Here is a 25,502-nt window from a genome sequence, read left to right on the forward strand (position 1 = left end):
TGCGGCTGACTCTGGCCTAAAGGGGCACGTGGCTGGTGCAGGATGCGGGCATTGTGCCATGGGCAGGCGGGCTCGGCCGGCTGGCTTGGCTGCAGTCCTCCTTGCTTGCCCAGCTCAAGAGAGGGCGGATGTGGGAACGGGCTTGGAGCAGGAATCTGTTTCCTGCCAGGCAAGAGGCGTGCCCACCTGTTCCAGAAGGCCGCTTCCTTGGGCTCCCTTCTCCCATCCCTCCCCTCCAGGCTCCGGAACCCCCTTGCGCCTTTCCCGGTGCCCCCCCCCGAGGGGCCACGGCAGTGAGAGCCACGAGGCACAGCAGCATCCAGGCCATCCAATGGGCAGGAGAGCTTGGCCAGGGCTGGACTTTGCGGCTCTGCTCATTAAGCTGCAGGCCTGTTCTTGGTTTGGCTCCTTTCACGATCCTTCTCTCATTGTAAAGTTGGTGGTTCTCCTGAGTATTTAAGCTGCTTTAACTACCTGTACGTAACCCCTCCCCGTTTTTCTCTGCTTTGGTGGCTATAATGCCAGGTTTGGAGGGGAGGGCCTCTGGGTGGGTCTTGGCTGCTCTCGCCTCTTTTCTACAAGAATGCTGCAAATCTCTTTTGTTAAAACAACAACAACAACAACAACAACAACAACAACAACAACAACAACAATAATAGCAGCAGCCCACTGTTCCTTGCTCTCCAGGCTAAGCCTGGTCCTAGGTGCCTGCTGTCTTTGTAGCTCCTAGTTCTGAATGCCCCCAGAGGATGAAGTCTCCTGATAGCATTGAGCAGGAGGGGAGGTCCTTGGGGGGCTGAGCTGCTCTCTGCTGGTGGACCCCTGAGCTGAACGAGTGAATGATGCCAGCCCTGGCCTTCCCTGCCTGGGCTGGGCCTCATCTTGTGGTTCGTCCACACCTTGGGCTTGTGCTTCCATACCCTGCCCCTGTTATTTTTTGGTTCCACTGGGTGCCTGCTGGAGAGTGGAGAAGGGAATGATTAGCCTGGAAGCAGGGGCAGGGGAGAAGCTGCTCTGGATGGCAAGCAGGCGAGCAAGCACGAAAGCCAAAAGAAAGCGTTCTTCCCAGTGTCACAAATACACTGAGCTCCGACCTGCAGCCCTCAGTCTGAGCTGAAGAAGCAAGGCGTGCCTGCGTGAGACATCCTGGCATTGACCTCTTCTGCAAAGCTGCATGGGGGGGGGGGGGAGCCTGCACTTCACAGCAGGCGCCTGCGCTCCCCCCACACCCACCCTCACACGTCCTGCGACGCCCACCCAAGCGATGGCTCCCGCGCTCCCGCACAGCAGAAGATGAGAGCCGGCCGAGGGACGTTCCCTGGCAAGCCGAGCCTGCCGCCCAGAAGATAATTTTCTCTTTGCGTCGGATTGCTTTGGGGGAGTAATTAATTCACAGGCAAATGTGATTCTCTCACTGGCTGCTGCAAAGTGCGCTTCAACTGGAGTGACATCTGTGACGTAACGCAGCACTGAATTTCGGGGGCTGGAGCAAAACGCAGATGCAGCGAGCAGGAAAGCAAACAGAACCGCTGGTCCGGGGAGTTGCCCCCTCTCTTTTAAGGATGGTCTTCGGAGACCTGCTGGGGCAGGGTGGCCAGATGTTTGGGGTGCCAGCTGCCACAGGTGCCTGTCAATGTGACCAATGTGCAGGCGTGCTGGCAGGTGGTGTCCAAAACACCTGGGGATCGACCCTCCGTGCACCCCATTCATGGGCACGTGCCTCGCCCTGGGCATCCACCTGCCCTCCCTCACCCAGGTGACGCGCACCCTCCGCGAGGCCCTGTGCAGTGAGGGCCGGGACCAGTGCAGAGGTGGTTGCACCTGCGCGGTTTCTCCATGCTTAGCAAAAACCTCCCTCAGGAGAGCCTTGGGGTCGCAGCAGCCCCCGTAGGCCAGCGTTCTTTTTGCGGGCGGGCGCTGCGCCTGGCTGCACTGTTTTATGGGCCCGTGCAGCGGGGGAAACAGGGAGGGCCCTCGCGGCCTCCGTGATACGCCAGCGCACTCCCCAGAAGCATCCCCTGGGCCTGGTTGAATGGCCCAGGGTCCGTGCCAGCCGTTCCCAGGTTTTAGCAGTGGCATTTTGGGTTGTCCAGGTGGGCAATTCCCCAGACAGGTGGCCCCAGTGGCCTGCTCGCTCTGCAGGAGGTGGGAGCCCTTCCCCAGCCCAGGCCGACCGGGCTGCCTGCACGGAAGCTGCATGGGGCAGGCGCCGAGAGCGTCAAGGCCATCTGCCGATGTCACAAAGCAGGCCTCCCCACGCTGTGCACAACGCAAAGCAAACAAGGCGGCAAGCAGGCGTACCTTTGACTTCTCAAACACAGCCAGGTTGGGCCTGCAATCCGGCGTGGCCTGGTCAGAGGGGCCCTGGCAGAGATTCAGCGTTCCCAGCTCCCCGCGGGCACGCGCCTCGCCCTCCGCGTCACCTGGGGAGGAACAAGAGGGGCCGGGGCCTGCTCGACCTGGGGCGGGCGGCCAGCCCAGGATGGAGCAGGTGCTTGGGGGCTTCCTGCCCCTGTGCTGTGCCCGGCCGGCCGAAGGTGCGGAAAGCACATCGCCGAGTGAGGCTGTCTCAGCGACCAGTGGGGATTGGAAGCGGCCCCCACCGGTTTGAGGCATAGCGGCGGTGGATGTGGGGAGGGCCCTGCGGCGCCTCCGGCAGAGAGGAGCGTGGCGGCCAGAGGCCTTGGGGCCGGTCAGAGCAGAGTGTTCTCCCAGGCTTTGTGCCATCTCTTACCTGCCTCGGCAAAAGCTTTCCCTGCCTGGCGATAGTAGAATCCCGCCATGTTGTGGTTCTTCAGCTGATGGTGAGCAGCGGCCAGATTGTAGAGGCACTGAGCCTGAGCAGCCCCTTGGCTGCCGCCCAGCGCACCTGAGGCAAAGTCCAGCATGAATCTCGGCAACAGGAATTGGGGCATGCTGCCCCCCCCCCCCGCCCCCCGGCTGGTGCTCGAGGAAACTGCTTCTGAAGGGGGAGCCTCCCCAAAGCATCGCAGGCAGGAAGGGGGCGGGCGTCAAGCGCTCCTGCTGGTCTCCTGCCAGGGCAGGGTGCCCTCCGTGGCCGCGCTCACACCCCATGCTCTGCGCCAAAGAAAGTGGCGTCCCGCAGTTTGTAGACATTATGGCATCGGGCGGCAGCTCTCGTATTTTGCGTAACGCCGTTTTTTGCTTCGCTGATGTTTGGCAGCATCGCTTGGCTCTTTGCTGCAGAAGCCTCTTGAGTTAGGCCAGTCTTGCCTCCAGCTGGTGGGAGGTGAACAACCCGCTTCTCCCCCGCAACTGGCTTTGAAGTTTGGGAGGGGGAAGTGAATCAGAAGGGAACGAACGGGAGCCGGGCTGGCAGCCGGCCTCAGCCTCCAGCACCACCCAGACCCTGTCGGCGGCTTCTCCCCACCTCTTCCCTCTACACCCGCTCAGGCCACCTTCGTGTGCAGTGGAGCTGCACCTGTGGGTGCGAAGGCCAGGTGTCCCCGGCCTGCACCTGCTGTGCCAGCAGACCTTTGCCTTCACGGTGCCCCGGGACCTGCTCTTGCTCAGCCAGCACACGGCCTGGGCAGCAGGCAAGTGGGGCCCGAGCCCCACGAGGCATAAGCTCCCACCCCCCAGGCAGATGAAGGGGCTCCGGCAGACAAAGCCGGGCCAAGCAGGCAGCTGCAGCTGGGTGGGCAGGGGAAGAGCAGCTGGGCGGCTGAGCAAGGCCTGTTGGCGCCACCACCGGGGAGAGGGGCGGGGCCCGTGGGGCACTTGCTGGCCCCCCAGCGCAGAGCCCCTCGGGGAGAAGCTCCCGGGAGCCGCGGGGGGAGGCTCACCGTACAGGTCGGCCGCCTCACAGTGGTACCGCAGCGACTGGGCGTAGTGCCCGAGGGCGTTGCTGGCGGCCCCCAGGTTCTGCAGCGCGACGGCCCTCCGCTGAGCCGACAGCCTTCCCTGCGGGGGGCCGCAGAGCTCCAGAGCTTCCGCAAAGTGCTGCCCCGCCTGCTCGAAGCGCCCCAGCTCCGCATAGTGCAGCCCCAGGTCGTTGTGCAGCTTCCCTGCAGGGAGGGTGCGAGAGAGCGGGGTGAGCAGCTGGGAGGCGGGGAGGCAGGAAGGGCGGGGGGGGGGCTCCAAGCTGTGCAGCGGTTCTTCAGGCCAGGTGGGGCATCCCCCCAGGACCGAAAGGACCCCGGCGGCTGGAAGCTGCTCGGAGGGGACCCTTTGAGGGACCACTCTGTGGAGAAGTCCCGCGTGGCCCTGTCCGGTGGGCAGGTGCCTGGGTGACCTTTTGCCCCCCCTTTTTTGCCCCCCGGTGGGCAGGTGCCTGGGTGACCTTTTGCCTGGGTGACCTTTTGCAATGCCAGCCCCGTCCTCCCAGAACGTGTCCTCGACGGTGGCTGCCGGGTGCAGGGGTGGAGCAGGGCCGCTCCGCCAGGTGTGCTGAGAGACCTGCCCCACCAGACCCTGGCTCCCTTGCATGGCCTAACCACCTCTGTGCAGCTTTCCAAATGGGCGCCCGGGTTTGCGAGTGTCCCTCTCCTCTCCCCTCCTCACTCTTTTTCCTTTTGTGCTGTCTCTCTTGGAGGGCATGTCCACAGGCAGGGACTGTCTTGGTTTAGGGCTCTTCATGAGCTGCACTGGGGACTGGGAAAGGCTCTGAGCCACAGGGCATCCCATCAGGAGCAGCCCCCCCATACTAGACGCCACATGGCCCCCAAGGTCTTTGGGACGGTTCTGGCCATCGGAGGGGACCAGACACAAGCGCAGGGAAGTGTTTTGGCGTACCGAGTAGGGCCAGATTGGTTATGCCAGCGCACAGCTGGCCACACGCCTCCAGAGCCTCCAGGGCGTCATCCGGGGGGTGCGTTCCGCTTCGGAGGAAGGCGTTTGCGGCCTCCCTCATAGCCATGGCGGCGTCTTCCGGGAGCCCCGCCGTTTGGTAGGCACGGCCAGCCAGGCAGAAAGCGCGTGCAGCCGACGCCGGGTCCCCCGTGCTCACCAGGCAGTAAGCCTGCTTGGTCAGGGCCTCGGCGGCACGTCGCGCTCGACGCGCGCCGTATTCGCAAGCGGCCTTTCCGTACAGCTCCCTGGCTTTGCTGTGGTTCCCCATGAGGTCGTAGGCAGCCGCGGCGTTGAAGCAGAAGTCGCCATCCTCCTCCTGGGCTCCTGCCCGCTTGGCCTTCCGCAGGCACCGGAGGCCTTTTTGGGCGTTGCCGGTGGCAATGTAGGCAGCCCCAAGGTTGAAGAGGCACGTGGCCTGGGCATGATTCTCCGGGCTGCTCCTGGAGAGCAGGTATGCCTTCTTGAACGCGGCCAGTGCCTCTGTGTCTTCATTGGCATTGAAAAGCCGTATCCCAGCCTTCAGCAGTTGTCGCATCTCCGTTTTGCAGGACCCCGTCTGGCTCCCAGGTGGGCCTTCCAGGGGGCAGGAGTCCAGAGAGGAGGCCATCCCTTCAGAAACGGTGAAGGAACGCTGCAAGGTCAAGCGTGGCGTCTTGTTTGCGCTCTAAAATGGAGCTTATTCGCGAGGGTCCTATATGCCTGTTCGAAACACTAGGCCTACTGCTTGCTGTGGAAATGCTTAAGGGGCATGTGGAAATATTGCTGTCATCAGCTGGGATTACGTTTCCCATTTCAGGTGCACCCGTGAGCAGGACATTAGGAGTACTAAAGAAAGCTGTTTAAGAACCAAATTCTATGCAAGGCAAGCTGCTTGGCCAGGAAGAGCCGAATCCTGCTCAAGGACTGCCATGCTTCCTTGTTAAAGGACCTGTCCTCCTTTCTCCAAGCATTTGTCTGCCCTCTCCTGCCAGAAACCTCGGCAGGCCAGTGGTGGCCCACTGCTTCTGGCCACAGCAGGTCCCCCGGAGACACAGGGTGTTGTCCACAGCCCTGTGCCCGGCTGGCCCCAGCCTCCAGCGCACAACCAGGGTGGGCACTCAGGCGGCCGGGCGCCAGGGATGGCTTCCCCCTTCCCCACTGTTGCTGCCCGGCAGATCGCTACTCCGCAGCCTTCTCCCAGCCGCCCTCCCAAACGGCTACACGCTGCACAGACGCGCATTTCGGTCTTTGCAAGCCGTCCGAGACTATTTGCCCTGCATGCCCGTCTCTGTTTGCTTCCATGCGCTCGCTCGCCACCTGCACCGCCTCGGCTCTGAAATGATTTCTGCTGAGACAGAAAGCGATTGTGAAGTTCTGTGTGTCTCCTGTCTCTTTCCGGAGAACATTACTGGGGAAAAGGCAAGCAAACCGCAAGAAAAGTGTGTGCGTTTGGGTGGAAGCCATTGGAGGGATGTGCAGATTTGGGTATAATATTAACTCCAGTTATCCTGGGAACTCATTAGTTCTTCATTAAATGTTTGCTATAAACACACATTTTGAGGGTTAATTATGTAATGAGCAGGAGAGTCTCATTTCCTGCAATCATGTTTGCAAACCCGTGTGGTTCTTGTACAAACAAGACTTTGACTTTGATTAAAAATCAATTGGTAGTGAGGAAAGGCCTGGAGAGGCACCGGCAGCCGGGTCTGCCCTCCAGGGAGGGGACTGGCCTATTGCCAGCCCTGGCAGGGGACCTCTGGAGCGGCCATGGGGGGGGGGGGGGCACAAGGCACACAGTCCAGGAGGGTGTCCGGAGCAGCCCCTCACTTACCGGTGCAAAGTCCTGGAAAGGGAAGAGCTGGATTTTTCAGGGAGCGGCCGCTGCCGGCAAACCCTCGGGGTGCTGCCTTCCTGCCAGAGCTCTGTGCAGGAAATGTTTGTGGAGACAGGCGAGCGTGGCAACGACACCGCGCGGCCTCTGCCAGGTTGCCACCCACACGAATCGGACTCCAAGCACAGCCACGGAGCCACGGAGCCATGTGGGCCGGCGTAGCTCACTGCCGAGCGAGGTTTTGCACGGGGCTGTGACTGGTGAGAGCAGAAACCCCTGACGGCAGCGGGACTCCACCTTCCCACAGACTAGCCGAGTGGCCCAGCAGAGGACTGCTCACGCCGATAGCTCCTGCCTGTTTGCATGGGGATTGTGGAAGGAAGTGCCTGGAGGGCGGCGCTGCGCAGCTGCCACTTGGTGGCCGTTGGGGGCAGCTGCCGTCACTCCCCCTCCAGCCCAGGTAAAGCCCCCTCTGAGCCTGGGGAGGCTCCCACCTTCCTGGGGGCCTCCTGACCAGCCTTGTGTGCTCCAGGCTGTTGCCTTTTCATGGGACCCCAGACCATGAGGGCCCTGGGCGAACAGCTTGTTTCCTTTCTCATGAATGGGTTTTCCGCCGCAAGAAAAAACATGGAAGGAATTACGGGAAATCAGAGGAAGGTTATGAGTGAACGATGATAGCATCTGGACCCCCCCAGAACCCCCCTCAGGAAGGACACAGAGACACTGGCCAGAACTGAAGGAGCTGCAAGCATCTCCACCCGCAAGGAGCTGCAGCTGTTCCAGGGGAAGTCCTGGCCTTAGGTTTGGTCTATTTTGATCTTACAGCATCTGGAAGTAGGATGCACCTTGGGGAAAGGGAGGGCATATTTAGATCTGAAAATTTCAGGGGGGCGGAGGGGGTGAAATGTGCGTTGCTTCCCTCTGAACAAGGCTGAGCATGTCCTGAGCGAATTGCACTCCCTGCTGGCAGCCTGGGCTCAAACAGATTACAGCAAAATTTGCAGGTACTGAGGTCCCCTGGAAAAGTGTGCGTGAACATTCTAGCATCGCTCGTGATAAGGATCCGGTTGTGCACATACGCCGCAAATCTGAGTGCAGGCACATCCCTGAGGACGCCCCCGCCCCCGTGTTTTCCTCCCCCAGGTTCAACTGCCACCCCAGGGATGGCTTCACCAGGGCTTGGACCAAAGCCCTTCTGCCGTGCGGGAACACAGAGGCCTGGCAGGACAACGGCAATTTTCCCCCGTGCTTTTTATCCCCAACATTCATTCATTTATTGGTATCCCACATCTGACGACAGAGTTCTCACTACGCTGCCACAGCTTCGCTCTAGCATCTTCCAAGAATTGTCTTGCTCTCCCCTTGGGTCCATTTTTGCGAGTGGCAATTGCACAGTTGTCGGTGCCTGGCCTAAAACACACCCAGCGGCCTGCAGGTTTTCCAATCCAGGTGTGCACCTTGAAGGAATAACAGCCCCTCCCCCCCAAAATGCAACCTTTTCCACAGGTGTCTTTACAAAAGACATTGTGCTGGCAATGAGTGTTTCCTCCCGCACTCTGGGACAATTAACTGCTCTGCCTGCAGTTGTTGATGCAGAGCTCTGCCCATTAGTGCTTAATTGGATAACAGTATTTAATTGGGTGCTTTGCTTTTAGTCTGGCTTGGAGGGGCAGAAGAGGGCAGAAGCTTGTCCTCAGCACCAGAAAGGTCTCCTGCCAGGGTGGTCTCTGGAGCGCAGTGCCCCTAATGTTGCAAGGAGAGTGGGCAGAGGGATTGGATTCTGCACTGGCCGTCTCAGGAGAACTCAGCTTGACTGAGTGAGGGGTGCTTGGGGCGGGGTGGGGCGGGGAGGGGAGGGGAGGGGAGGGGGCGTTTACCCCCTTTTTAAGGGAAAGGCTTTGCGTAGTCCCCCTGGAGTGGCTTCCCTTCCGCCATGTCCGCGAGCTCGTATTTGTCCAGCTGGGCATCCTCCCGGCGCGGCTGCCGAGCAGCATGGTGAAGTTCGATGAAGAGGATGTAGACGCCCGCCCCAAACGCTGCGCCCACCATCGGGCCGACCACAGGAACCCACCACCAGTTGCTGCCAGCCCTGTCGGCGAGAGGCAAAGGCAGGCGGCAGTTATGTTGTACTGGACCGTTGCCCCGCATTGCGGCAACTTGAACGCGGCAGCTGGCATGCCGGGACACCCTTCCCGTGCCAGTTGCAGATGCAGTCCTCTTCATTGGTGCACCGATGGGCACTGCCTGCCCACTCGGGACCCTTCTGCCTCGCCTCTCCTCCAGGAGCCACCAGGGTCCCTGCAGTTGATCCTCATGACAACCCTGCGGGGTAGGTGAGGCCGAGGGGCAGGGACCGGCCCGAGTCACACAGCGAGCGTCACGGCAAGCACGGACTGGAACCCACCTCTCTCGGACCGCTCTTGCCACGAGGCCGCAAAAACTGCCGTGAGATGTGGGTATGTTGGCAGCGCTAAAAGGAGAGGGAGAAGAGGGGGCACTCCCGTTTTGGGTCTTCTCAGGAGCTCTGCAAGATGTGGCCATTTTCTGCCTCCTTGCAAGGGCCCACCAGGTGTCGCCCTTGCAACGCTGTGGAGCCGCCTGTCTGGAGGATGCCCGCCTGCCGCTAGGCTCCTTGCGGGGCGCGGCGGGGCGGGGGGGGGGGCGGCATTGGAGCGGCCCCACTCGAGGGGTACCTGGCCAAATCGGGACCGGATCCTGCCCACCTGAGACTGGACCCCCTTCCCTGCTTTCCAGGGTGTTTCTGGGCTTGCTGCAAAGGACCGTCTTGGAGCCATTCTCATGACATCAGAACTCCTGGGACGAGCATGCCCCCTACCCCCCCCTCCGCTCCACGGCTCAGTTCTGCTGCCTCCCTCCTGTCGTGGGACGCTTCTGGGAGGGACAGACACCTCTTGCCCCTGCTGTGAAGCCACCAGCTGGCCTTGGGCAAGCTGCTCACTCTCAGCCTCCATTTCCCTCTCTGGCTTGCCCCACCCGCCGGTTTGCTGAAAGGTGTGTCACCACAGGTTGCATGCAAAAGCGCCAGGCCGGCCTGAGGCTCCTGTCGCAAAGCAAGGGCCAGAGAAGGGTTCTCTGGCTCAGGCACATCCGCCCGTCCGCTGCACCAGCCAACTCACGTGAAGACTTCGGTCCCCCATCCTGCCAGGTACGTGAAGATGCGTGGGGCCAGGTCCCTGGCGGGGTTCATGGCGCAGCCGCTGTTCATGGCCAGGGAGGAGCACAGGAGGATGATCAAGAGGCCGATGGCGATCGGCTCCAGGCCCTTCTGGACCCTCAGGTTGCCCTCGTCAAAGATGGCGAAGACGCCCAGGAGAAGGAAGGCGGTCGACATCACCTGGTGGTGCAGAGTGGATGCAGTCACCGGGCAGGCGCGAGCAGAGGAGTCCCGGCTGCTAGCGAGGGCCCTCCAGGGAGCACACCCCCCCCTGGCCTCCCAGCAGGGGCTTGGCCCCACACCGTCCTGGCTGGCTGCGGGTCCCACCAGCCTGTGGGCCAAGGAACGGAGCGGGCCACGTGCGCTCCTCGGGCAGCAGGACCCAGCCCGGCCCAGGCTGCCTGCAGCACAGGGACTCGAAAAACCTGCCCTGTGGTCCAGAAGAGGGGTTGGCAGCCTCTCGGGCCAGAGGGCCGTGACGTTCCTCTTTCTAGCCTCCCACTGTCCACAGCCTTCACTGTGCAATGCCAGCAAAGCCCCACGGGAGAGCGTGCTGGGCGCTGCTTACCTGGTCTGCAAACCCGTTCATCAGGGACAAATACTCTTCTGGGTACGTTGCGAAAATGTGTGCCGTGGCATTGGGTCCTGTGACCTGGAACTCGCCCCCGGTGAAGGCCATCAGCGCATCTGAGGACAACAGCATCTGCGTCGCACGCATGCGGTGCAACACGCCTTCTCGGCGAGCCTTGCGGCGGCCGGGCACACAGCAGACACAGGCCCATCGCAGGCAAGACGCACGGGACGGTCTTTCCCCGGGTAAGCAGCTGACTCTGCGATTTGCCGGGTCAGGCGCTCTTTTTCCTGACTTCCTGTCCCGTTTCCCCAGTCTAAATTAATCCCCTTTGCTTGTCTGTTCCACAAACAATGGTGCGAAAATTGTCTCCGCTTGTGCCCCGATCCGGAAGCCACTGTGGGCGGATATGTTTGGGCAGACCGCTCAGTGGAGGCTGCTGCCCTATGCCCATTACTGGGGAGGCAGGTACTTCTGGGATGTGCGTCTGTGCAAACGTGCACAGGGTCGGGCTATCAGCCACGAGCCACGAACAAACTTCTGAGCTCGCCCGACTGGGTGCCAGCAATTTCTTAAAAGCAGGTGGGAGGAGAGAAAAGCCCAGGGTCGCCTCCAGCCGAGGGCCCCGCTTTCCTGCAATCAGTGCAAAGTGAAATTAAAACATTGGTCCCACTTGACACATCATCTAACGCCGTGAGCCGCCCAGACAGTTCGGCTATTGGGTGGTAGAGAAATGAAATCAATAAATAATAATGCTTTGTTCCCCATAAAAGCCTCTCCCGTGGGCAGCCCTCCTGAATTGACCCATTAATTAGACAGCTCTTCGTCTCTTTACGCAGGAGGACGGGGAGAGCGGTCTAATTACTCATTTCCTTTTTGCAGCCAGAGGAATTGCCCATATTTTTAATGCTTTTGTTTCTTATAAACACTGTGCAAAAAAACTCCAAAATCAATTACTGCAAAGAGGAAGGCAGAAATTAGAGCGTTCACCTGCTGGTGGCAGGAAACGGGCCTGCCTGAGGACCCCCTGGGCCTGCCGCCAGCGCGGAGGGCAGCAGCAACTACCTGCAGGGGCAGGAGCCCCCTGAAAAGGGGCAAAGAGGACTCTGCCGTGCCAGGGACAGAGCCCCAGAAGCGTGGCTAGCTCTCTGGCGATGCACCTACATGCACACTCCTCTCCGCAAGCCAGTCCGGGATAGCACAGGTGCGTGCTGCGATTTCTCGGTAAAAACGGAGCAGTTTGGAGAACGGCCTGGAGTAAACCAGGATTGTGGGAACAGCCCCGAGGAGCAGATCTGCTGCTGCGGTGCACAAACAAGGGCCTTCCGCCTCGTCTCGCCGGCATCCTTTGCTCTCCCCATTGCATCCTGCTCCGTGCACATGTGGGGTGGGAGGGGAAGTTCTGGGCACCCACTCTGAGCAGGGGACTTGATGAGCCCAGAAGCCTGCTCCTTTTCGGGCACCTTTCCCTGGCCCCGAGAATGGCAACCCCCACTGTGGCTGTGTGCTGGTCTCCTCCCTCGTGCACCTGGCATTTTTTATCCCTTCAGAAGGCAAGGCTGCTGGGCTTCAGAAATGGTCGTGAAAGCAGCTGGGAGTGCCCATGAGAGTTTCAAGCTCCCTGAAGAGTCTCGCACTCTCTCCCAGCGACCAGCCCTTGCCTGCCGTTCCAGCGGGCAGCTCAAAGCCGGCTCGGTCCAGCAGGAAGTCGCTTGTGCGACAAGCCCTGTGGAAACAAAGCGGCACCCCTGCTTTGTGCTGAATTTCGCGGAAAGGGCTCCGTTTCAGTAAAGTCTTTTGTTCTGCTGAATCGTTTCCTGTGGAAAAACCCCGTTTCTTCTCCCACTCACCATAATTGACCCCGAAGACGGCGGCCGCACCCACAAAGGCACCGAGGCATTGAGCGAGGACGTACACGGGGAACTTGACCCAGTTCATCCTTCCGGTCAGGCACATGGCAAATGAAACGGCTGGGTTGACGTGGCCCCCTGAAAGAACACGGTGCGAGGGGCGGGTGAGAGGCACGGTCTGCCGGAGCGGGTGGGGAAGAGCTGGGCTCGTGCGCATGGCAGGTGCCCCGTGCCGAAGCAGGCTCCAGGTTTTGCGTGGGCCCCGGGCCAGGCCCCCCCAAGGCCCCCTCTCCAGCAAGCCCATCTTCTCACTCCCACCGGTGCCTGTTGCTCTCGTACTTCCTTTTGCCCTTCGCATGGGGGATCCCGGGTTGTGCCAGCTCCAGCTGCGGTGTGTGGGGGCCGGAAGGGGACAGCCAAAATGCCCCCGGCACACCGCACAGCAGCACGTTTGGGGGGAGTCCGGACTGCACCGTGCGGCCTGGCAAGCTCACTTTTCCGATTAGGGCAGCCTTCCCCAGCTGGGGGTTGTGCCCCACACATCGGGGTCCACCGGGAAGCGGAAGTGATGGGCCAGCCAGGCACGTGGCCTCCCACCTGTGGCCTTGCCACGCTCTGCTGGCCAGTTCTCCTTGATCATAACAAACTGGGGCTTTATTCCCCAACACGATCAAGGAGGATGGGCAGGCCCAATCCCAATACCCGCCGGAGGGCGATGCAGCGATCCGGCTTCGTGGGGCTGCCAGAGGTTCCCCTTCCCCATGGATCGTTGTGCCCAACGGGGGCGTTCTGTCGCATTCGGTCTGCGGCAGCGTTTCATTTTGCAGAATACTTGAGGGCAGGGGAATGGACGACTTCTGACTTTAATCAAATGTTTCAGATAACGGCGACCTTTGTCTGTCAAAGGGGAGCCGCGGAGAAAGGGGCCCTCTGAGCCCTGCCTGTTTGCTTGCACTGGGGGTCGGCCTGTTATCTCGGGCGCCCAGAGCACCTCCGAGGAGTTGAGCACCGGGCAGGACAGATAACCACGCGGGATAAAGGCCAGCTTTGTCTCCCCCCAGAATGGTGTGACCTGCGACGAGCAGCATGGAATTAATTCTGAACTTTGGGCCCCTTCTTTCAGATTCTCCATCACACCGCTCATTCTCTGCACCCCTGAAGGGGCTTGTCGCAGCTCCTTGTCTTTCGGGTTTCTTTTAATCCCATGCACAATTTTCTCCTCTTTCAGCAATTGCAAATATGCATTACATGTGGCAAGAAGGTGCCGCTACAGTTTGGACCAAAGGGTTCATCTTCACGAGCACAGATAATAAAGCTTTATTACTTGCTCGTGGTGGAGTGCAAAATAGGCACGGCAGCTTCTGTACATGGGGACCTGCCAGGCGTGGCCCTGGGTGACGGGAGGGGCTAAGCTGTGGTCAGAGCCCTCTCAGCACAGAGCAGGAATGCTTGGGGCTCGTCCTGCGCCCGAGCCTGCCCCAGATGCTCCTCCAAAGCGGAATTCCACCCATGGGCGGCAAGGGGTCCAGTCATGTGCAAAACAGCAGGGGGACGACTGGCGTGCACCCCGAGGGCCCGGCCCAGAGCCCACTGCTCCCCAGTGCCACCAGGGCTGGCGGCACTTGGGGGGGTGCGCAGCAGAATGCCACATGCATGTTGCAAGCTTCATGCCCCCGTCCTCCATCGACGGGTGCCTGGCACGCCTCCCGCAGGCTTGCTCTCTCCTGTTGGAGCCTGCTAAAAATACTGTGCGGCCAGATTGGTCTTGCAGCCACCTCTTGAGGAATAAAACTTTTGCTCTCTGGGTTTTTCAGCAGAGTCCCTTGGCAGCAGCTCCCGTCACGCACCGAGCAACAGCTGAGATTCATTTTGTCTCTGATAACGGTGCCGTGAAGGAACCCGGCCAAGTTACCCTTGCGAGATAGCAGTTGACTCCCACTCCTCTCTCTCGTGGGTCTCGATGGGGTTCAGCGTCAGTGAGGATCTCTGTCGTGGAAGCTCCCCTTGGCCCGTGAGCCATGTAGTACCTTTGTAAAAGGTGAGAATGTGACACAGCAGATGTTTCAAAAATGGCCAGTTTGACTATTGCTTGCCGTTCGGAAGCACCGTTCGGCATGCTGTCTCACTCTCCTGCTCTTCTTCCTCGCAAGCTGCTTGGAGGGTTCGGTGATTTCAAGTTAGGCTGGGGGAGGAGATATGCCTTGTCCCCATACGAGCACAAGCCCTATAAAAAAGCTGCCTTTTTGGATGAAATGCCCACTCAGTGTACAAGTCTTCAACTTACAAGGCGCACGGAAGCTCTTGGGCAAACGCATGCATGCCCACTATTTTCCGAAGTACTTTCGAGGAAAAGAATTCAAGTGATTTAAAATCTGCTGTCTTGTTCGTGGCACTTTTTAGCCAAAAGGTCAGACTAAATTGATGAATCAATGTGATGTTGCCGCTCTGCTCAAAATATTCTTCAAGGTTTTGCATGCATTTCTATTTTTGCTGCAATAGATGTCAGAGAAGCCCCCAAATATATGAAAAAGTAGTCTGTGTATTTTGAAACGCTGTGTCTTCCTTAGAAAAAGTAGGGTACAAAAGCCACCAAAATCCAAGTGGAAAAGGATCCAATGGTGAGTTTTCACAGTGAGTTTCATGTGAATTCGTGTGTCCCTGTGAATTTCTACGCTGCTCCATCATGTTTAGAACTTCTAACCTTGTGGAAAGTGCTTGTGGGGAAGGAGGCGGTTTCTTGGCCACTCAGCCGCCGGATATTCGTGGCTGGTCTTGCCCATCCCTCCAGGCACATAACGGGCTGGTAGCCAGGCCGAAGCCCATGCACTTGCATGAGCCCCAGCCGTGGCCAGAAGTCACTGATGGGGGAAGCCCAGCTCCTGCTGAAGAGGCGCCTGTCCAGCTGAGGACTAGGAAGATGGGAGGGCCTGAACGCCCCTGAAGCTGAGTTCAAGCTGATAATATGCCGTTACCAAATATGAAACAGAGCAGATTGGATGAATATTTCTTGCCAACAGAAGATAAGCTGGACTCTAGGGGTTTTGCAATTCCAGCCAGGAATTGTTTTGCCCCGCACAGCTCAGAAAACGATTAGCAAATACTTCCTAATTTTGAGGAGGAGGGTAAGCAAGTCCAGCAATCTTTCCTCTTCCAGCAGACGCCCAGAAGTTTTCAGGCAGGGAGCTGCTGGAAGAGCCATGTGTGTGGATCGGCCCAGGCCGTCCCGGCTGTTTCCCCGCCTGTACGTCACACGGTTGGGGAGCTGAACGGCTCGGCAGAGGAGCCAGCTTGGGCCGTGCGCGCCCTGGTGCCGAAGGGAGCGAAATACCAGGCCCAAGTCAGGGTCCCCACTGTTTTATGAAAGCTGGTGGATGGCAGCTCGCCTCCATGCAATTGGCTTAGCACTGAAATCATGCGATGCTGTTATTATTACATTCCACCCATATCCCATCTTTTTTCTCTTGTGAAGAACCCAAGGGGCTGACATAGCTCCATTTCATCCCCTGCATTTCAACAACCCTGCAAGGCTTTCTCTGCGGAGGCGCTCCACTTATGGAATGCGCTCCCCAGAGAGGTCCGCCTGGCACCGTCGTTAGTTGTTTCTCGACGCCAGGCCAAGACCTTTTTATTTAAACGATATTTTAATGATTGCTGATTTTATTTATTGGTTTTAAATTATTACGCAGGATGTTTCTAGAATTTATATGTATGTATTTGTATAGATATTTATTTATATGTTGGAAGCCGTCCCGAGGCTTATGCGAATGGGACGGCGTACAAAAATTCCGAATGAATGAATGATTGGTAGGCTGGGCTGAGCATCTGTGACTGGCCCAGAGTCTCCCAGCTGGCTCCATGGCTGCATGATTGGAACCCAGGTTGCCCAAGTCCCGGACCTGCACACACCCCACGGGCTCCCTCATTTACAGCTCTCGTGGGTTCCAGTCCCTGCTCAGCCACGGAGTCTGCTGGGTAACTTCAGGCCCGGCATGGACTCTCAGCCCAGCCTACCTCGCAGGGTTGCTGTTGTGGGGATAAGACTGAGAGCAGCAGTGCAAGCTGCTCTGAATTCATTGCAAGGAAAACGTGGAATATAAATCGAATGAACGAATGGTTATTTGGTATTATCTGGTAGAAGGCGTGGGGCTCCACGGGTAAGACATTTATAGATTTTTGTGCCACCCAAAAAAGGGGTCGAAAAGGGCTGCATTTTAGCTGCTGTTTTGTTTAGTTGTATGCTCACAATATTGTGGAGCAATTCACTCCTCCAGTGTATCACACCTTCACAAAAACTATTTCTGTTCAACTTATGCAGATGATACTGTATTTTTATACAGTCTAAAGTAGATGTAAGAAGACTGGGGGTGGGAGGGGGCATTTTTAATACTCTCCAAATGACTAGCTACTGGTGAATTGTAGAAAGACAAAAATGTTAGGTTTTCTGAACAAGATAGATTCCATCAACCTATTTGGATAAACAGTTAATTCAATTAAGACATAATCCGATGAGTCTTGAGATGGAAGAAAGGCCTTCTACTTCCAGCTAAGAGTTGTAGAAGCTTGGGTTTTTCGGTCTAAATCTTCACAGAAGTGCAGCCTAAGTCTAGAGTTTTTAAATCCTTGGGAGTGGTTTCTCAGCCATCAGAGTGCCGCTGGTTCAACGGGGCATATTGTGGAAATAGCTTTGTAGGACACGAAGATTAAAACGCATTTCTTTTACATGAAAGGTCACCATTTCTGTAACTTCTCTGCCTATGTTTTTAAGGTTGGGTTCAGGTCTGACCTGTTGCTGATTGGAATTACACCCTGACCTCTGGGGGCACCTTTGCTAGATCGCCCTGCGACACCCAGCGGCCCCCTGCTCTGCTCATGATCCCCCATTGCTTCGCAGCGCCCACACGGCCAGGGGGCTGCGGGCTCCTGGGCTGGGCGCAGCAAGCCCCACAGCTGCCCCTCAGGCGTGTTCCTGCAGCCGTGTTCTTTTCTGCCTGAGCTCTTTGATGCTGCTCTCCACCAGAAAGACTTTCCAAGCTGCTTCCCTGTAATGCTTTCAACAAGACAGTTTCATTATCCGTTTTCTTCTCAATTACTTCCAACTGTAACTCAGACTCTCGTTCAAGCGGGGCCTGTTAGAGCCATTCTTGTTCTTGTATCTCTCCTGGATAGCACACTTGCTCCAAACGCCTTTCTGAAATCACTTTTGCACGGGGCTCCCGTCACGACATCATACGGAGGGTTCTTTTCCAAGAAGTCGGCTGGTAGAAGGTTTACATTCTTCTTGGTACGTCGCTGGCTACCCAACTGTCCCAGTTCTGCTTGCTGGGCATTTTTTCCCATTGTGTATGTTAAGGTCTATGTTACTGTTGAGACTCCTGCTCTCTCTCTTCTAAAACCACCGCACTTCGCACTGGCCCTTTGTCCATGCTCTAGCAAGCACCCCCGATTCAGAGGGCACTCGCCAGGAATCGGAATTTGGGCACATGCCAGGGGCTCTGGGAACTGCGCCCACCGCAGCCCTCTTGTAGTGTGCCTCTTCTGACGGGGAAGGTTCCTGGTTGCACGACTGGAGCTCCACAAGCACACACAGAGTTCCTTTGGGCTCACTTTGCAGGTCCAGCCGGGAGAGGAAGGGTACAGGTGCAAGACGGACGGATTCCGGAAGGGCCCTTCCCACCCCTCTTCCCACGCCAGGGATCACACCTCTTCAGAAATGATGCCTGCCATTGTATCTTTGCATCACGTATATTTCTTGAAAAATCCTTTGCCAAAAGAACAGTGTTCTGTCCAATCTGCTGGCGGCTCCTGTGGATTCAGTCCAAAGGTCGGGCCCACTGGTTGATCCCTGAACGCTGCAACCAGGTGGCCAATTTTGAACTGTAATAGTAGCCCCTAAGATGCTTGCGAGTGTTGAATTGCTCGTCATAACCCTTCTGGCACCCTGGAAGGGGGCCCCTCGCTGCAGATGTGGGGCTTGCCTGAGGCCAGCCACTGGCAGGGGTGGGGGACCACCTGCATCCCCACTCAGTTTTTCCACTTCCCAGTGAGGAAGCTGCCTCCCACTGAGTCGGGCTGCGGCTCCTCCGGGCCAGGCTTACGACACTGGCAGGCAGCAGCCGCTCTCCGGAGGTCAGGCTAGGATCCCCTGGCCCCTCCCTGCAGCAGCGGGCCGGGCCGGGCCCCGGACAGGCCGCTCTCCCCAGCCCCTCTCCTCCACACTTGGGGTCCTCTTACCAGAGACGCCTCCAGCAACATAAACCGCCATGGTGACGGACATGGCGAAGCCGATCGTTATCACCGGCGCGCCTCCCAGGGCCCCACGGCTGAGGACGGACTGCGCGATGCACCCACATCCGAGGGCCTGCAGGTCGGAGAGAGAGAGAAGCCGGCTGACCGAGCCTGGAGTGCCACTGCTGGAAGGCCGAGCGGCTGCAGAGCGGCCGCCCTCCCGTCCGGCGGCTGGCAAGGACACCTCCCTGCTGCCCGGCAGGCGCCCGGAGTCCCCTCCACCCTTCAGGGCACTTCCAGCCTTGCCCTCCATGGGGCCGGGTGCTGCCTGGCGCTTGCAAGTCTATGCTAGGCTTCTCCTCCCGCAGTTCCTCTGTGGTTTCCCACCACTTGGCACATTCATTCATTTATTTATTTATTTAAAACATTTCTATGCCGCCCCCATCGCAGTGAGGCCTCAGGGCGGCTCACAACAGAAAAATGAGGAAGGCCAAAGGCCCACCCAGGCCAGCCTTCCATGCCCAGGGCGACAAATGACTGCCCAGGGTGGATTCGTGCCCCCTGCCTCCCAGGCTCCTCCGTGGCCGGCGTGTGCAGACACGTAACACGCAAGCCTTTCCTCTTACAGCAGAGCATTTGCTCGGGGGCAGGACCAAACCCCAGAGTGGCAGGGCCTGAACCTGCGGCACCCTGGGGCTGGGATGCGCTGCTGTCACTCGCCCTCCCCTGCCCCTGCCGGTGCTCGCGTGCCCCTCCCTGGCTCTTGGCCCCCCGAAGGCATCGAAGTCACTGCGATTCCTTTCCCCAAGGGCAAGGATGCTCCCTGGCTCTGAGGCACTCCGTCCGTGTGTGAGCGTGTGTGTGAACACGTGCTGCTGGTCCCCGAGTGCTTCAAAGTGGCTAATTGTTCTTAGGCTGCAAATTGTAATTGATTGGATCCACTTAAGCTGCGGTGGATCGATGGGTGGGTTGTAATTGTTGGGGCCGGGAGTCAAAGCCACTCTTTTTAGGACTCTTTGGATCTGGCATCTCATAAAGGCCCCTATATTGAGGTTTTCATGGCATGCAAATATATTTTAGGCTTAATCCATTGATTGATTAAAAGGGAAAAGGTTCAGTCAATCGCTAATTATTTAATCAATTGGCAGTCCTTAGGGAAACCTGTGTGATGGACAGAAAGCTGAGCCTAGCCCACGTTAGTATTCCTTGGGAACCAGAACAGGGCTGGAAAGTTCAGGAAGTCCTTAAGCCAGGGTCCATGGAGAGAAAAGTGATTTAAAATAAGAACTCCTCTATAAACTACTCAGTTTTCTGATAGTGTCTCTCCCCCCACACTGCTCTGCGTTTACCCTAAACATTTCATGAGAATATCGTTTGTTTTATTAGATGTCAGCGAAACCCAATCCTCTTTTGAGTATCATTAAGCCCACAATCAGGGTATTTTTCATGGGCTCCACTATAAAAGTGTCCTTCACTTCTCATGCTAAAACTCTGCCCAAACTTAAGCAGTTGCACGAAATCAGAATCTCAGTAAAACCCGCCGTAATTCACTCCTTCAGACTTTGAGAAAATAAAGGCAGACCTGGCATTTCCTTTCCTCCCCACGAGCGAACCAGTGAGCCGACAGCCTCTCTTCTCCCCCGCTCGCTCGCTCCCAGAGTAGCACCCTGTTTGTGGGAAGGGAGGACTGGCTACTTCCACGAGGTCAAAAACGAGGCAACACATCCCAAGCCAGCACAAAGAAGACTCCTGCTTGCATTATTTGCATGCACCGATTTGCAAATATGTCTGCATTGCTTGGAGGTAGAACCTTCTCAAGGCAGCTGCATAACCACTGGATAGCCTAATTTCTGGCAGAGGACTGTCCTCTGAAAATGAGGCCACCCTACAGAGGGACCCCACAGCGTCATTCGTTGCTGCATTTCTATCCCTCCCGTAGCTGTAGCCCTCTGGGTGGTCCACAACAGGATAGAAAATGGTGTCGGAAGGGACCCCAAGGGGCTCAGCAGCAGCTGGCTCTGGTGTGGAGCTGCCCGGCACTGAGTGTGCCGTACCGGTCGAGAGGGTGGGACTGGGACTGGGCGATCCGGGTTCTGGCCCCCGCTCGGCCGTCGAGCCAGCTTGCGGTGCTGTGGTCCCAGGGCTGACGGGGCCCGTGGGGCCACCCCGGGGACACTGCCTGCCTGTTGTGTGGGACTCGACCAGGACCGCCGGCTGCCCTGTTGGCCAGGCTCCTCGACAACGCCTGCTCGGCAGGAGCTTGTGATGCCTCCCCAAGGGCCCTTTTGCAAGCCTGAGCTTCCCGGCTCCTCCAGAGCATTTGGCCACGGCCGGGGCTTCGCCTTGCTGTTCCTGGCTGAGAGGGGGCTGGCCGGGCTGAGTGATGGCTGGGCCCATCATGTAGGAAGGGCGGACCGTCCTCCCTCCACCTCCTGCAGAGGGCAGCCTTTGAGTGAGCAGCCCGCGGGGCGGCCATGGCTAGCCTCCAGGCACGCGTGGCCACTTGTGCTGAGCCAGCCGCCTCCCCACACCTGCCCCACAGGCCCTGTGTGGGTCCTGCCTCTGTCTGGAGGGAGGCGCATCCCAGGCAGGGAAGCCACCGTGCGCTTTTGCCTCGTTCCCTGAAAGACTGCAGCGTTCTGTCAGCAGCCCACTCTTTCACAGGGAAGATTAAAGATCGGCGTCTTTTTCTTTCTGCTGCTTTCAGGATGTATCTATTACGCTTTCCAAGATACATAAATAGGACTTTCCACTATAAATACTTGCTTTCTGAAAGGTCCAGGCCCTCAGCTCTTGAAGCGACCCAGCCTCCTCCTCCTCCTCCACGGGTGGCCTCTTGGCCGGGGAGGCCTCATTTTGTTAGACTGGAGCCTCCGGGCACCACCACCAGAAGCCCGGCCGGTGTGTGAAACTGCCCTGGAGCCCGGCTCAGCGGTGCTGAGCATCCCGGCGGAAGGGCCCTGCAAGACGGCACCTCATCACGTCAGAAGGGGGGCAAGGCCGCTCCTGCGGGGGATGCAACTCCCAGCCCACCCGCCGAGCGGGGTGAGCCGCGCCAGGCCCCCTCCTGCCACTGAGCAAAGGACCCTTCTGAGGGAGAGCCGGGGCCCTTCCCTCCTTGTAACCCTGTCCTGCCCCTTCTCCGGCACTCTCCTCCTGCTCCTCTCCAGTTGTCCTCCCAAGAACCCTGTGAGGGAGGCCACAGCGCATGCCAGCAGCGGGCCCAGAGTCACCGGGGAGCGTCATGGCCGAGCGGGGTGGGGTTGCCCCCTTTCACCACTGCCAGTTTGATTATTCCGTGATGCGCAGCAGGAAAGAGGCGGTGCGGGAGGCAGCGCCTGCTCCAGAATGAGCCGCTGAAGGTGTGATCCTGCGTGCGTTCAGGCAGGGAAAGACCCACAGCCCCAGGTGTGGCTGCCTGGGAGCGGGGGGCCTTCCTCCTCCCTGTGCTCAGGAGTACACCTTTCGCCAGCCTGGTCAGCTCCGTGCTTCGCTGGGGAATGACGAGCCACACATGTGAGGCGCTAGGTGAAATCGGAGCACGTCTTTCCTAGGCATTGCTGGTGGCGTCTCCAAAGAGCAGGACCAAGTTCAAATGGACTTCCCTCCATTTGTTCTCCAGGACCAGAGTTTCAGTTTTTATAAGCCTGTAAGTAAAGTGGTTCTGTAAGGAATCCAAAGAATGTGGACTTAGCTCCACCAAGATGGTCTTTAAAAAATGCTTTCTTGTCAATAGCAAACTCTGGGATTCTGGCTCCGCTGCAGCTGTGCCTGTTTCTTCCCTGAATGTATACATCTCAGAGCTTTAGAAACTCGCAAAACTCTCCAAACAGCTCATTTAAAGTGCAGGGACTCAAAGGTTTGAAAACTGTTACCATGTAAAAACAAAGAAAACTTTTACTCTACTTGTGACTGTTTTTGCAAGTTAAAACAATGAAGCAGGAGCACGAGTAGGCGTGTTGAACTGGGGTATCAGAAGCTGCCTGAAGCTGCATCAGGCCTGGCCGGCCCAGCCATCCAGCCCAGGCTTGCCAACACTGGCAGGCAGCAACAGCTCCCTGGGGCTTCAGGCAGGACTTTCCACTGGTCCTGCTCACGGGCGCTGCCAGGCCGGGCCTGAGATTTTCTGCACCAGAGCTGCAGCTCGGCCACGCAGGCTGGCTCCAGCCTCGCTGCGTGCGGCAGCGATCCGCTTTTGGAGACACGCAAGGCAACATGGCGAGCCGTGCCCTTCTTGGCTCTGTGGCTCCCAGCCAACGCTGCAGACCTGAGCTGGGCCCACGGGAGTGGTGTGCAACTCCAGGGACAAATGCACCAGAGACACAACCCGGGTGGTCGCCGGGAAGCAGGCGCCTGCTTTGGCCCTGGGTTGCCAAGCAGGCAGGGGAAGGCGCCCTGGCGTGGGGCGCTCCTGGCACATACGGGCTGCCTGCACCCAGGGCCCTCGCGGGAACAGCCCCCCCTGTTTGTCTGCCTTGGCAAATATGCATTTGCCCCCCCGCCCCACCCCATATCTTGCTTATTGATGCCTTTGTTTCAGGCAGCTGTTTGCTTTTCAAAATGAAATGCCCGAAGCAGTGGAATCCAGCAAGTTAGCACAGAACGCTTCAAAACAGCAGTCATAAAAACAACAGGTTTGGCCTGTCAAGACCAGAAAAGAACCGCACCCTCATAAAACCCATATTGGCTCGAGCTGTGATTAAAACCGTTCAATAGAAAACCCGCATCAGGGCCCAGGGCAGGAGGAGAGCAAAATGAGCGCAACGAGGCCTAAGGGTCAAATGGCACTGCCGGCCCAAGAGAGAGCGTGCGACTCGCTTTCTCTGGCTTCTTTTACTCTCAAGTGAGCGCGGGGCCCCGATCAGAGCCTCCGCACCCAAGCTGCTTTGTTTCCCAAAATTCACCCCCCCCATCACAGACACACATGCGGGGGCTAAAAAAAGCAAAGCGCCTCTTCTGCCCCCCCCCCCCCGTGCGCCAGCCAAGGCCTCCCTCTGCTTTCCTAACCTTTGACTCCGTTGGAGCAGTTTGTTGCCTTCTGGTGTCTGTTTGATGTCATGTGTCATTGTGGGTCATCTGTCCTGGCAAACAGCTGAGAAGATGTTTGAAAAGGGCTGTTCCCAGGATGGCCAACCCCACACGGGCCCCAGGACAGCCACCCGCCTGGGCCTGGGGAGAGTGCCAGGGGCTCAGGGCACAGTTTGCTTTTGCAGCTTGCGGCAGGGATGGGAGCGACGGGAGGAGCCAAGCCGGGGACACAGCTTCTGCTCAGGGCAGGGCTTGGCGAGGGACGGGGCCATCAGGAGTGTCGGGCCCTTGCTCCGTCTCACCCAGCGTTGCCGACAAGGGCCAGCACCAGGTGCTCCCTGGAGCCGGTTGGGTTCTTTCCATCCAGCTGTGCCTGGGACTGAGCAGAGCTGCCTGGTGCGCCAGTGGGGCATGTCCGCTCCTAGTGCAGGAGCACCCGGGCCCACACCAGCCTCCTCCACCTTTGCCCAAGTCGACTGCAGCCTCCCGCTGGGGTTTCAGACGGAGTGGGGTGCGATCAGGACAGGAAAGCCGCTGTGGCATGTTGGTTGGGGTGCTGGAGCAGGATCGGGGAGGTCTGCCTTCCAGCCCCCGCTCGGCCATGACGCCCCCGGGTGCCTTTGGGCTGACCCTGACCGCCAGCCCAGCCCGCCTCACACGGCGGTTGCTGCATGGTGGCACTGCTTTGAAGACGCGAACTGGTGATCATCGGGCAGGACTTTGGAAAAGCTCCTACCGGCTGCTGTGAGCACCATATCGTACGGTGGCCTTTGAGAAACACGATGCCAGCTAGCAATGCGCTGGCAGTGATTGGTAGCATAGTTGTCCCCGTAAAATTGCCAGGTCTTCCATGAGTTTCTCTCTAAGTGAAAGCTCCTCTGCTCCGAGATCTCGCTGTCCCCTGGCTTGGGCGGGGGCGCGGCGGTCTCTGAATGGAGCAAGCGAGCGGGACTGGGAGAGTCCATGGCAGGAGAGCCTGGATGGTGTGAGCAGGAGGCAGGCGGGCACACTCCGGCTCTGGAAGCCCAGTGTGGAATATGTGCAGCCAACCCAGATTTTCCAGTCTGTAAATGGGAGTTAGTCCAATCCGGAGCTGCTGGAACTGGAGTAAAGAGCAACTCCCTCCACGCACCCCTGGGGCCCTCGCCACAGCAAACCAAACTGGGCTGTCTAGTATATTTCTGTAAACTGGGTTAATTACAGTTGCTGTTTTAATGACCAGTCTCCTCCATGGTAGAACTAGTGTTGCCTTTGCTCACATGAAATGAGACTTGGGGTGGCACAAGTCTGGCCTCACTCCCCTTTGGATCACTGTCCTGTTGGGTCTGTCGCTCAGCCCACAAGGAATATCAGCACCCTGAAAGTGCTTGGCCACCTGTCCGGCTTGCTGTGCGCAAGAGTGCCCTCTGAGGTCCCCAAGAAGCACGTGTCCCTGGCACAGCATGCCCAATGTCAGCGCACGGAAACATGGGGGGCAGTGCCCCCCAGAATCTCCTGCGGAGATCCTGCAAGGACCAGTGCATGGATTGCACCCTGCAGCTGGTGCTGCAACTTGAGTGGTAAAATGTTTTGGGATCCCCTGCTAGGAAGGAAGGAAGGAAGGAAGGAAGGAAGGAAGGAAGGAAGGAAGGAAGGAGCAAAGACTTACTATCAGTATGAATGTTCCCAGGAATTCTGCGAGAGCTTCCTTCAGCAAGTTGCTCTTGAGGGCAAATTTGTCTTTCAAACTCCGCTCTGCTTTCTTGGTCATTTTGGCGGCAGCCGTTTCCTTGGTGTCTCTGGCTGGCAAAGGGCAGCTGTAAAATTTACTCTGCAATCTTCTCTTGCCTTTCCTGAACTTTGACACTCCTCCTAATATGTTGAAATACGAGCATCTGAGAGCCCCAACCCAGCCCGCGGAATCATCTGACTATCGCTGCAATCTATGGAGCCCACTTTGCATTCTCTGCCCGTGCATTGTGAGTTTCCGTCATGTGCCTCCTTTTCTCGGCATTCATTCGCGTCACTGGCACTATTTATATCAGGCAGCCA

At 58.1% G+C, this 25,502-nt stretch overlaps 2 protein-coding genes across 2 annotated transcripts; both read right to left on the reverse strand.

The window, feature by feature from the left end:
* Window positions 1-254: 254 nt before the first annotated feature.
* Window positions 255-6,652, reverse strand: TTC24 (tetratricopeptide repeat domain 24). Its single transcript, XM_044438763.1, has 6 exons — window positions 6,623-6,652; window positions 4,756-5,443; window positions 3,807-4,028; window positions 2,735-2,869; window positions 2,302-2,423; window positions 255-957 (listed from the first exon to the last, which is right to left on the reverse strand). Exons 2-6 carry the CDS (start codon window positions 5,417-5,419, stop codon window positions 931-933), a joined length of 1,170 nt encoding a protein of 389 aa, XP_044294698.1. The 5' UTR covers window positions 5,420-5,443; window positions 6,623-6,652; the 3' UTR covers window positions 255-930.
* Window positions 6,653-8,293: 1,641 nt separating this feature from the next.
* On the reverse strand, window positions 8,294-25,481 carry AQP9 (aquaporin 9). The gene is made up of 6 exons (XM_044438765.1): window positions 25,120-25,481; window positions 18,450-18,576; window positions 12,219-12,356; window positions 10,366-10,484; window positions 9,760-9,977; window positions 8,294-8,711 (listed from the first exon to the last, which is right to left on the reverse strand). Exons 1-6 carry the CDS (start codon window positions 25,219-25,221, stop codon window positions 8,507-8,509), a joined length of 909 nt encoding a protein of 302 aa, XP_044294700.1. The 5' UTR covers window positions 25,222-25,481; the 3' UTR covers window positions 8,294-8,506.
* Between the last annotated feature and the right edge of the window lie 21 nt (window positions 25,482-25,502).

Source organism: Varanus komodoensis, unplaced genomic scaffold, assembly GCF_004798865.1.
Source record: "Varanus komodoensis strain SLA01 unplaced genomic scaffold, ASM479886v1 scaffold33, whole genome shotgun sequence".
NCBI lineage: Eukaryota > Metazoa > Chordata > Lepidosauria > Squamata > Varanidae > Varanus > Varanus komodoensis.

Bases quoted from the DNA above. Each gene is read 5' to 3' on its own strand.
- TTC24 (XM_044438763.1), bottom strand. From the start codon at position 5,419: ATGGCCTCCTCTCTGGACTCCTGCCCCCTGGAAGGCCCACCTGGGAGC. The intron at 4,029-4,755 runs GTACGCCAAAAC...CCCTCCCTGCAG, and splicing joins AACCAATCTGGCCCTACTCG to GGAAGCTGCACAACGACCTG. The intron at 958-2,301 runs GTACGCCTGCTT...TCCACTCTCCAG, and splicing joins CTGTGTTTGAGAAGTCAAAG to CAGGCACCCAGTGGAACCAA.
- AQP9 (XM_044438765.1), bottom strand. From the start codon at position 25,221: ATGACCAAGAAAGCAGAGCGGAGTTTGAAAGACAAATTTGCCCTCAAG. The intron at 18,577-25,119 runs GTAAGTCTTTGC...TCCGACCTGCAG, and splicing joins TGGGAACATTCATACTGATA to GCCCTCGGATGTGGGTGCAT. The intron at 12,357-18,449 runs GTAAGAGGACCC...GTGTTCTTTCAG, and splicing joins TGTTGCTGGAGGCGTCTCTG to GGGGCCACGTCAACCCAGCC.